At 51.2% G+C, this 12500-nt stretch overlaps 2 protein-coding genes across 2 annotated transcripts in view; both read left to right on the forward strand.

Moving 5' to 3' along the window:
• LOC125949769 (26S proteasome non-ATPase regulatory subunit 8) overlaps positions 1-12500 on the forward strand; it is a 594091-nt gene that overhangs the window by 496451 nt on the left and 85140 nt on the right. The window lies entirely within an intron of this gene.
• LOC125949746 (fork head domain-containing protein FD4-like) lies at positions 5527-7148 on the forward strand. Its single transcript, XM_049677070.1, has one exon. It carries the CDS (start codon positions 5545-5547, stop codon positions 6811-6813), a length of 1269 nt encoding a protein of 422 aa, XP_049533027.1. The 5' UTR covers positions 5527-5544; the 3' UTR covers positions 6814-7148.

Below are 12500 nucleotides of genomic sequence, written 5' to 3' on the forward strand. Positions count from 1 at the left end.
CTGTCAACGCTGTGAAATCCGTGAAAAGCGCTGCTAATGCAACCCCTTTCTCAGCGATTTTTCCCGATCCCGTTCGCTTCCGCTGGACCGTATGGTTTGTGATCGTGATGATTTCTCTCTCTTTGAATTCTCTCTGATCGTTCCGGGGACGTGAGACGCACGAGGGTGCGAAGTAATGTCACGCAACGTCACTGTCTTCGCTCCCGAGGTCGCTCGAGTGTTTTCCTTAGGCCGGGCTTTTTAATCAATATTTAAACCGGAACGTTTCTGGCCAGTACGCGTGCATGAGCATCGCGGGAAGTACGTGAGATTTGTCGCCCCCCAAACCGAAGCAAGTGTGTGCTTCTTATTCTTTCACTTTTCCATCACCTCTCTCCCCGTTGGCCATCCGCTTCGAAACAATGTTTAGAAGAACAAAGGCAAACCGCGCTGCTACGCCTTACGCTTACCAAATAGGAAAATCAATGAAAACATCGGGAGGTGCCGAGAGAAAAAGCGTCCCCAACGGCAGGCCCGGACGGACGTGGGAATCCGCGATTGATGCCGATGGTTCTGGCACACCATATTCTTCTCGCCCGGGAATGGGAGGGAGATAAAAAAAATGCCATTAAAAGCCACGAACGCTGTAAAATTGGAAATCAAACTTCTCACCATCGTTACCACCATTGTTATTGCGCTTTCGACGACGACGATGGCGGTGACGACCAGCAACCGGGAGCGCCGTAAGCATCCGTTCTGGTTCCATGCTTCCCCCGGGGGCCGGTGCTGCACTCGTCACCAACCAGTTCGACCGACCGGCCGACCGACCGGAGTCGATTCTCTTCGCGATGTGCGGTAGGAAGCGCGAAAAATTTCAAAGAAACTTTCACACCCGATCAGGCCGGTTAATTGAATCAATTTCGATCGATTCGGATTGATTGGCTGAAGATGGATGCTATGGGAAGATGGATGCTACCACCGTGGTGGTGGGTCTGGAACTGGGAAAAGGGGGGAGAGAGGGGACTGGGAGCTTCCTGTTTACATGCTTCGTTTCGATGGTGAAGTGATTCGGGGGCCGAGGTGCATGACTCACGAAACTTCGATCCTTCGATTAATAAGCTTTTCCGGGGCGAGGCGCGGCAGGGACGCGAACTTTATCCGATTGGTTCGAGTCACTTTATTGGTTCGTTAGAAGTTGACGACTGTTGAAAATCGGAACACGTAACGCCGTACAACAAGGCTCAATGGGCGAAAGATGCTGCACTCTCTTTCTCCCTCTCTCGCGCCAACAATTTCCCGAGAAGGAAACGTCAGGAAGCGGCCACAGCACACAGACGCAGCTGCACCAACCCCAGCTTCCGAATCATCGGATTAGCTATGGTTCGAGCGGGCGTGTAACAAGAGGTCGGCTGGCCCGCCGTGTGCGGCCAGGAACCATCACAAGGGGTGCGGGAAGAAATCAATTCGAATGCAGTTTCGGTGTAATGTCGCATTTGCTACGGTTGGCACAAGGCATGCGCTGATGTAGTTCCTATCCGGTGAGAGGGGAAAAGTGGTTCAAAATCAAAATATTTGTCAATTAATGTTTAACATTTTTGGAACAGAATGAGAACGTGAACATAATTACACCGCAAAAGCAATCATGTAAGATGGCAAATGCACGAGGGAATGGACGTCAATGGCAAGACCCAAAATTGGATACTATGGCCATCACGAGCCTCGATGTACGGCGTCAAAGTAGACCATTTGTAACTGTTAAATTCAATTCGTGTTGCTCTTCAAAGCCCATCCAAGACGCCTTTTGTCAGAGACGCAGAGACATGTTTCGTGGCAACAACACACGCACACAATGGGCTCACCTTTTTCTTCGAAAAGCCCGAATTTGCCCGAAAGCCCTAACCATTATTCGGTGCGGATCCTTGTTTGATATATTTGATCCCAATGCAATGACCATTATAATCACAGACCGGTACGGTTCCGCCCAGCTCATATTCAAATCGAATTCGGTCCCTGCCTGAAACGTTCTTATGTACAGTTTGGGCTCGCGCCCGCCCGGCTGTTCGCCATTGTTTCCGATCGAAAGGAGGCGACTCGTTGCGTTCCGAAGGCTGCGAGCGTCTTCCATTCGTTCTGGCAAAAGGTGTTCGGTTGTGTTCTGTTATGTGTGCGTGTGTTGTTTTGGAATTTATTTTGGCCAGCTTTGGTTGCCCCACGCGCTCCGTGACGGTCAACCGGATGTTGCCGAACGGAACGATGCGGAGAGCGGTAGAGGAACCGGATTGGAGGATGCCCCGGACCCCGGACGGATGTGGTATGCATCACAATCGGCCAGCTTGGTTTTTGGCCAGCGTGGTCGTTCTTTGTTCTTGCGATTGTTGTTTTATTTCGTGGGCTTCCTGCTCCGGTTTGCTCCGGCGCCCTCCATTCATCGTCTCCGCCTGCTGCTATGCTGTCCATTACCGGGTACGAACTGGGTCTCGGCCAACCCGGAATGTAGGGTACATAATTTATTGCACCTTGTTGTTGCTCGTTGTTCTTATGCTTCTTCTTCTTCTGCTTCGTGTCAGGACATTTGGCAGCGAGACGGACCCCGGGGGAACGCAGCTGAATCCGAGAGTCGAGTGGACGGACACATGCGTTGGCGGAACTTGTGAATGAATCTGTGTCAGCGACCGTACGTAAGGGTATGCTGTCCCGTGTCCCAGTGTCCCTGTGGCTTTCGACACACGTCTCACACACACACACACACACACGGACGGTTTGGAAGCGCCGGCTGAATGGTGCAGCAGAGGCGGTACGGTGAGGTAATAAAACTGCGAACCCCTCAATGAAGTGTCGGTTAGGTAATTATGATCAACTTACTTGACGCCCCCGTTGGCCACACAGACACACACGCATCAGAAGCCCTGAGTGCTGCAATATGCGTTCTAACGAGGACACACCCCATTCCGATGCGGCCACATTTTTATGCTCGAAAATAGTTTTTTTCCCTTCGCGACAGGCGACAAGGAGAAGAGGCCAGTATGTTATCGGCCTGTCCGATGCACGGCTAGGAGCCAGCAGGTGAGGGTAGGTAGAAGAGTCGCTCGAGAATCTTCTACCTCCGGTTTTTTTTTAAAGTTCTGCACAGTCCAGCACAGTCCAGCATCCAGTTGTTGTTTATCTTTCGATTTCCTTGTCGCCCGGTGTGTGTGGCGACACCACCACTCAGTAGGCCATCAATGGATTTGGTTTGTTTTTCTTTTCCCGCTTTCGCGCCCGGGGTTTTCCCGGGGGCTGGTGGGCATCCGTTTTATGGAGCCAACGGTGATGATGGTTTGTGGTAGGTGCGCATGATGTGCGCCTCGTTTCGTTGGCGAGTCTTCTATTGAACTGGAAGGATATCGTTAACAAGGGTGGTCCGGGTAGTCCGGGCTGGCGAATTTCCTAAATATGTTTTGTTTTCTGTCGTTTTTTTTTCTCATCCTTTTGTTCAACGGAGAGACGAAAACACGTTTTTTCCCAGCCCGGCCTTCATCATTAACTGACCACCAACTAAGTACCTGGCACCTGTTACGTGGTTTCGTGTTCGTTATGAATGAATTCGATGCACATTTATGGCGAACGAACGAAGCATAATGGATGCGGAGGCTGGGGAAAACCCCCCGAAAAAAAAAAAACAAGAAACACCGACCAGCACCACCAAAGGGAGCAAACTTGCAGCGCGGCGATCGAAACATGCCGGATCGCGTTCGGGTTTGCGCGTTTGCCGGTCCGCGGCGGCTGTGGCCAATCGACTAATGGAAAACAAATGAGCATCCTTACGGTGCTCGGCTGTCGGCATCAGAAGTGCATTCACAAAGCGCCAATTTAAATATTTGTAAAAAAAACCCTCCCGGATGGAGCGGATCGAGCCTTAACGAGCTCGGGGTGTAGAGGACGTAAGTGATAATGTTTCGATTTTTTTTTCTTTCATGGGGCGGTTTAAAGACGAAAACCAAAAGAAAGTTCGGCACCAGGTTCAGAATACAACGCCACAAACACACACACACACTCAGACGGCAGCAGCAGCACCAGCGGCAATCGATACACGCATCAGCATCAGCAAATTAGCCGCGGCTTGGGCTACCGCCGCGGTCTGTGCGCCATGCTGGGCGGCGAGGCGGCCCGGCGTTAGATTCCCGTGCGCCTTAATTGTTTTTAAATTCACTGGGCCCGTAATGGGCCCGTAATTCAAATAGACCCATTTAATGTTCAACAGACGCCGGTCAGCCGGTCGGACTGGTCGGTTGGTACGACGATCCGCTAAGCGGGTTTGCGCAGAGCGGAACGTCTATAAGGAGGCAAATTGATTGAAGATAGCACAACACACGGGCCACCAACACCACCAAGCACGGCAGCGAGGGGTCAGGTGATGGTACGGAATCCCCCTAAATTATGTCTAATGTAACATTTTATGGAGCTGACCAGCAGCAGCAGCAGCAGCAGCAGCAGGGGAGCGATAGAACTTTACATCTCATTAACACGCCAGTAATCGGCTAACCGTTCTCAGGCGCTACCTTCGAGGTAGAAAGAGAAGAAACGCCACATAAAATGGGCGCTCGGTCGAGAATCTGTGCTGAGCGAGGGGGGCTGAGCGAGGAATCATTAAATGTTCCCCAAAAGCATTAAGCCCGATAAAAAGGCAAATTTATAATTAATCATGTAATTTACTTAAGCAACGTCGCTACAAAATTTGCTGAATTCTCGTTCCGTCAACAAACTGTCAAACTGTGCGCTTGCTTCGATCCCCGCGTGCGTTGCGTTGCATAAGAGGAATCCTATGTATAAGGCACCATCTCTCGCGACCGCTGGCCGGTGTATACAAGCGCCACCAGAAAACGAGACTCTCGTTAAGCAAGGAAAAATTGGCAAAAAAGGCAAATATTTGACGGAGTAAACACGTACTTTTGCCTTTTTTCTTTCTTTCCGTGCACTGAACACACTGCAAGCCACGCCTCTATCTGTGGCGGGGAGAAACAGCATGAACAAAAACGCATAAAAAAACATAAAACCGGTACAAAATGAAACGTCCTAGCATGGCGTTTGCTGTGGAAATGTTTGGAGGGGAAAAACGGCCCGTACGCACGCACCGAACCGAAGACCCCAGACAAACGCTCATTCATCTCGCTCCTGCGCTCTACCTGCGCCTACCTTTCGGGCAGGGGTTGTCCCGTTCCGACGGCTTCTTAAACCGTTTTCTCTCGAACCCACCGGCCAACCCGAGTCATTCGAGAGCAAGCCACAGAGCGTCGAGGAACAACGACTCCGCGGATCGTGCGAGTCTCCTAAAGGCACTTATCCATCCATCCATCCATCCATCCGTCGCTTACTTGGAGTCGTCCGCGTTCTATACGAATAGTGTTCTTGAGTGTTGAATGTTCGACTACTGCGATCGGAAGAAGTTAGTGCAGTGCAAAAAGACCGTTGGCGAGTGTGAGAAGACATTCGCTTCTTCGCCAGAGTGTACGTGACGTACGTGACGTGAGTTCATTGTGGAGTGAGTGTTGTCTGTTTGAAGCCAAATAAAAAAAAAACACAGTGACAATGCCTCGACCATCGCGTGAATCGTACGGTGATCAGAAGCCGCCGTACTCATACATCTCCCTCACGGCGATGGCCATCTGGTCGTCACCGGAGAAAATGCTATCGCTAAACGACATCTACAAGTTCATCACCGATCGGTTTCCGTACTATCGCACCAACACGCAGCGTTGGCAAAACTCACTGCGTCACAATCTGAGCTTTAACGATTGCTTCATCAAGGTACCGCGACGTCCGGATCGACCGGGCAAGGGAGCCTACTGGACGCTGCACCCGAAGGCTTTCGATATGTTCCAGAACGGGAGTCTGCTGCGACGCCGCAAGCGCTTCAAGCTGCACCAAACCGACAAGGAGTGGTTGAACGAAGAGTTTGTCGCGTTGGCCAACATGAACCGCTTCTTCATGGCACAAAACGGTGCCCCGACGTACCACGATTCGGCCAGTTATTACACCCCGATTCCGGAACCGATCGGCAGTGCCAGCCTATCGCCACCGAACGTACTGTACGCACCGATCTCTCCGCCACTTTCACCACCGGACGATCTGCCCGGTCAGCAGCAGAAGACCAGCTCGGTACGGTCCGAGTCTCCAGCGGGCAAGACGGTGTCGGTGGCACCACCTTCGACACCAACAACAACGGCAACAGGAACGCCAACCGTCACCGTCGCCGCCGCCGCCACCACCATCACGCCAAACCCTAAACCAAAGCGAGCATTCACGATCGAGAGTCTGATCGAACCGGACAGCTCCTCCGATTCCGATGATACCGATCGTGCACCGCCGTTCCATCACACCCAGCACCAACAGCACCAACAGCACCAACAGCATCAGCAGCAGCAACAGCAGCTAGATCAGCTACGGCATCTAAGTCAGCAACAGTTGATGAGCAACATTAATGCGTTCAATGAGTATGCGGCCGCTATGCATCATCAGCAGCATCATCAGCAGCAAGTGGCGGTGGCCGCGGCGGCAGCTGCTGCTGCTGCTGCAGCCCTCGGTACACCGTACACCGGTGGTGTTCCGGTGCATCCGTTGTTGTTGCCGCTCGGCAAGCTACCCGCACCGGCGTACTTCCTGCACTCCGGAGCTTCGTTTCATCATCCTCACCATCATCATCATCACCATCACCATGGGCATCCTCACCACCAGCTTCCGCACCAGCAGCCGCTGGCCCATCAGCATCCTTCGCCAGCATCACTCTCACCTTCACCACCGACGCATCCGCATCTGCACCAAACGCGACCCGAACCACCATCCCTTGCGATCGCTTGAATCGCGCATACCGGTCGCGGCTGAAGTCGTTCGGGCTAATTGCAATCTCGATCTCGTTACGGTAGTTGTGTTCCTGTGCGACGAAACGGAGGGGGGCTATGTTTAGTAGCTTGACGTGCGATCGTGGCACAAAATCTTTGGCCAAACTGCCAATTGGGAAGCAGCGAACCGCCCGGCTGCTAGTGTGCGGCTGCGTAGCCGGAGGATTTGCCACCACGTATCAGCTACCAAACCAAGGACTGTGTGCGTCATCTCGACTACTCGACTGAATGTGATGTAGTATTCGTTTAGATGTAGTTTGTAGTATTTGTTTTAGTTTTAAACTCTCGGTCAACGCGGTGTGACGTGATTTGGAGAAGGAAGAGGACGAGGAGGGGTAGGTAGGAGAGGAGTAGAAGTTTACTTTAAGCATCAGACCGTTTGCCATGTGAGCGCGCAGATACGGAGAAAAACGCCCAATAAAACATTTATTTTTCCTTTCCACGAAATTAACACTGAAAGCCGTCGGTATTTTTGGTTTCCTCGTTTTCGCTCGCGGGATTCGCAAGCAGAATCGTGCTTGTGTTCGCTTTGATGTTGAATGTTGATCCGCAGCAGAATCGCATGATCACGGTGATATCTTAATGTTTGACAGGTTTTTCACGGTTTAATGTTTTATAATTACGATCGCGAGCCCGTCTCTGAGTAAACAAATGACAGTTTCTTAATAACAGTTTTTAATCGGACGATTTAGCACTATATTACAAGCATGATTTGTGTCATGAGCATGGCCCGTGTTGAGACATTCTTGATTTCGTTTGGATGGTTTGATGTTCTCAGAGATAGGTAAGTAATAATCAACTAAAGCGAGCGATCGTGCAGCAATTACGAGTTATTGTTGATCATTACACCACCACAATGCCGTTGGATCAAAAAGGAATCTAATTATGCATACAGTAGGCAATATTTTTTCTTTCTCATATCCTCTAAATCGAGAGCATAATTTCATTATTAATCGTGTGGTTAAGCGTCGCAATCCTAACCATTCATAATCTCAAACCAAAATTCAAAATCTCCCGGGGCTCGCTTACTGACCTATCAGCCATTTGTCATGGATGGAATTTTATGAATGGAACTCCAACAATTCATTCAACAGTGGCTCAACTACGAGTAAAGGAGGCAGACAGATCCGTACCGGGTTAGAAGACACCAGTGTCGTTAAACAAACGAATTGCCGTACCCGGACGGATTGTTATTAACATAAACATGAGTCCGGTTTGACGCCCGCTTTCCAGAAAGTCCTACTATTGCTACCAGCACCACTCAACAGCATGGGCACTACCCTTTCTCTCTCTCGCTGCGCCCTTACTGCGACTGCTTATCGAAGGTATAGGATGTTCCTCGCACACTCGGAGTGGGCCACTTCCTATCTACCTGTAAGCTACTCGGCGTACGCGTAACGCGAGGAAAATTGCGGGTAGAAAATCCAGGCCAAAACCAGGCCAGGATTCCATGAGTACCGGGCCCCATTCCATCCAAACAACAGATCGATGAATGAAGGCACCGAGGGTAAGCCGTCGTTTCGTAGTGGAAACCATCATCTTGTCCACGACCACTCCGCTCGGCTACCCTCGGTTACGATGTAAAACGGTTACGGTTTTGGAGCAACATCCCTACCCCTCCACCACCTGCACGGGGGTCTATATCCCTTCGCTTTGGCTTATTGTTTTATGGTGATTATGAATATTCTAGTCGTAAAAATCTCATTTATGGAATGGAGGATATTATCATGCCTCTCGCTTCGAGAGCATTATCGCGCAACACTTTTGCTGGGTAAATTCTTGGGCCCGCTGCCGAAGGAGTCACTTTTCAATCAATCCTTGCACCGTTTCCCCGGAACCAATTTTGCATCGTCATCGCAACAATCGGCCTGCTGCGACGGTAGTCGGTTCTAACAGAAATCGAGATTCCGAGAAAATTTGCCGGCGCTCTGCATTTTGCCAAGCTGCTCCCGGCCCCGGTGGTGGTAGCGTTTGCGTGAGTTGCGAATTGATTTTATGCAAAACTCGTTCACTTGACTCGCTGCCACACAATGTTTTGCGTGACACCCGGACCCCGATGGGAATGGGGGGAGAGGTAAAAGGGTGGTTATAGAACGACAGGGCGGCCGTACGGTCGGGAGTTTGTTTGAATTGGATTTTTGATTTTGTTTATTTTACAATTTTTTCCACTTCCGGCCAAAAGGGGAGGGTGGTAAGAGCACGCCGCGGGGGGACACGTAATCGTGTAGGGTGCAGGTTGTTGTTTACTGAACCGATTGGCGAAGTACAGTAATGGGCATGGCGTTGGACTGAACGACAGGTACAAGTGCATTATGTTCATGTAACTTGTTTGAAGGGAGCAAATACAGCGAAGGATAAGAATATATTATTCAATCGTATTAGCGAATGCTGTATGAACTTTGTTTTAATGGTTTTTGTTTTATTCAATTAATACAGCTCAAACAATAAACAGCTCATCGATTTTGTCATGCCAACTCGATCATCGCCGTCCCCGTCATCGATCGCGTGAGTCAGCCGCGGTTCAGCTTTAATCGAGCATGCAGCATCGAACAGCAAGCAATCCTCTATAAACAATCATTAGCTACACAAGTCCGCGACCGCAGCGGTCAGTATCAATGTGATTTCTCATTCGCAGCAGGCAACGCCACCAATAGCACAGAAAAAAAGGGTGGAAAGGTGATCATTACTTCGCCGCCGCACACATCTAATTACTGCCATGCCAACCACCACCACCACCACCATCAGCACCTTCACCCCCTGTGGTCTGTGTCCCTGTGGAGCAGTTAGCAGGGAGCAATATTTACTCTGAAAAATTAACCCCACGCGTTGGCGGCGTACCACCGCTACACAATCTACTACTGCTGCCCGGGCGCGATCTCGGAGCGAACCGTCGGACCCGCGGCGATGCAGCGTTTTGCAGCGATGGTGGTTTTCATTGAACGACTGCCTGGAGTGTGTACACTCCTGTTGTGTGTCACCAACCTTCTCTCCAATGGGCCAATGGGTGGGCACCGAGTGCGATCGTGATCGAGCTGGCTAGCTCGAGCAGCAACATCAGCAGCTGGCAATTATTTTTCATGTGTTTGTGTTGGCCGAACAATTGACTCGCCGCCACTTCTCCCTTTTTTATACACGTTGAGCGTAATTTGACAGCATTTTAAACGAACTTCGATAAATCACTTCTCGATCGGCCACGCAGCTGCTTTCAATCTGCGCGCGTTTTGCGACACGTCGGTGAATGGTGAATCTTTTGCTGAACCAAGAACCAGTTCGCAAAAGCGGTGGCCAAGTACTTGGACGGAGAACGAAAACCGGGAGAGAAAGAGTAAATAAATGGAGAATGTTGATGCCGGTTGATATCGATGCGGGTATCGACAACATCTCATTATTCTGCATTCTACACCTCGCGCAGTCGATAGGACTCGACGATGGCAATGCTTCCTTTTGCATCATGCTACCACCACATGATGCTCCTGCTTTCAACCTGGCATCCAGCAAGCGAACACCTCTCACTGGAAAACGGTAGCACGTGCACGGTACCAACACCACCAACGATTATGATATTGCAATTGCGAAAACAAATTAAATGCGATTTATTTAAATAACCTGCATATTCGCTCGCAGGCTGCAGCGTTCGGTGTTCGGCGGCGCGAAGGGCGATTCCAGGTGAATCGTGAGCTGAGATCGCAACGCTTCCGCCCATAGGCCCCGGTGACTGTACCGTAGTGCTTGGAAGAATTAATTAACCAGATTAAACCCTAGCATTAGTGATCATAAATCTTCCTTAGCATTCGCCTCTCGCCTTCTGCCGCTTTACGAGCGCGCGGTTAACTTACGGCGCGAACTAATGTAACTGGCAGGTAACTAATGCAAACAGCAGCGCCACTTCGCCACGGATAACCAGCATAAACCGACGCCGCTGACGTCACGTCGAGCAGGACAGAGAGATAGCGAGAGAGCGAGGTGTCAATGGTGTGCGAAAGCTGCTGAAATGCACACTTAAGTAATCGATGCCGATGCCGCTGCGGATGTGGAGATCGATTCGTCGAAGATAATGGATGACTTGAGTGACGGGACCGCACGGAATCGCAACCTTTAGACGGCACATTAGTCGCCCGGGCGTGATCTAGCGCGCGCGCGCCAAAAGCCTAAACAGAAAAAGGAGTAGCCAGTAACCGGAATGCCGGAATGCCCGGTCAGCATTCCATTCAAACGATTGCACTACCATCCGTCCCGCTCTCCAGCGCCGAAAAATAAAACGAGAAATCAATTAGTCCACCTCCCCGCGTCACCTCATCGATTCAAGACCGTTCATCTTACACCCTTCGCCGTGTGCCGCAATTATTATCCGTGATGCCGATGCCGATCATCATCAAAGGTGCACTCGGCATCGCCGCCATCGCTTCACGATCACAGCACGAGATCGATTTAATTCGACAAATTTATGAAAATGAAGCACATAAAAGTTTGGGACGGTAGGCGGCCGGGCGGCATCAAAAACCGACGCACCGTCGCCGACCAACCGACCGACCGACCGGCCGGGGGATTTCCGAAAGGGAAAGAACGGAGCGGATTGATCGCATCTAGGCGGCAGTGGTGGTGATTCGAAAAAGGCTTCGCGCCGATCGATCGAATCCCAAACGATCGATCTAATGCCGTCGCGAACGCGCATTTCCATCGAGCGGCGATGGCGGCTCTTCATGGGTGCGCCAAACCGACCCGGGCGCACCAAGCGACTGACCGGCGTTTGTGTGTTTATAGATCGAATAGATGAGATTAATAAATATGCAAATAAACAAGTCATTAAATCAAATCGGGCTTTCGAGCGCCCGGCCCGGTCGCGGATCGCGGTCGAGTGAGCGAACGAACGAACGAGCGACAGCGAAAATGGGGCTCCCCGACAACCGCCACAACCAACACGCGGCGTTGGACCGGTCCGTGGCTCTCGCTCTTTCCACCGCTCAACCTCGATATATATGTAATTGCAACAGCGACGGCGGCATACTACGAGGCGACGCACACACCTTCGACGGTTCCAATAAAATCGTTGAACAAACGCGTCCACTCATAAACGCGGAGATTGGTGCGCTCGATAAACCGTCATGCGATGCGGTGGCGGCCGGGGCGGTGGCCACCACCACCACACACCAGGAAAGGCCTCAGCGAAAAGGCCTGGCGCTGGAGCGAGCGAGATGCTTGGTAAATCAAATATAAAAAAACGAAGTTAATTAGTGACAGTGCACAGAGTGGTACCAGTGCTAGGCAGGAAGCGTTCGTTGTGATCGTTGGCACCGCTGGCGACTAGGGTATAGGGTTAGTATGGAGCACCGGGCAGGGAAATCGTAGCTCTGCAAGGTGATCAACCCGAGCTCTCGAGGTTCGCGTTCTCTCTTTCTCTCTCGCGATTACAAACCGAGCAAAAGACCAGCAGTCACCGGCAGTCACCGGTGGACGGGGTGCCCGGGTTTGTCACTTGCCAGGTGATAAATGGTTGTCACTTGATAACGTGCTTAAGCGCGTTTAATTACCCCGCTCAATAGCCCATACGTCAGTGTCACACCTCGCTCGTGGCCCTCACTGGGCCGGACCAATATCATGATTTATTGGTGAACTCGCGGCGGGGCGTGGGCCAGGGGCCGAGAGACT

The sequence above is a fragment of the Anopheles darlingi genome, chromosome 2, assembly GCF_943734745.1.
Source record: "Anopheles darlingi chromosome 2, idAnoDarlMG_H_01, whole genome shotgun sequence".
In the NCBI taxonomy this organism is placed as follows: Eukaryota; Metazoa; Arthropoda; class Insecta; order Diptera; family Culicidae; genus Anopheles; species Anopheles darlingi.

Coding starts and splice junctions, on each gene's coding strand:
- LOC125949746 (XM_049677070.1), top strand. CDS start 5,545: ATGCCTCGACCATCGCGTGAATCGTACGGTGATCAGAAGCCGCCGTAC.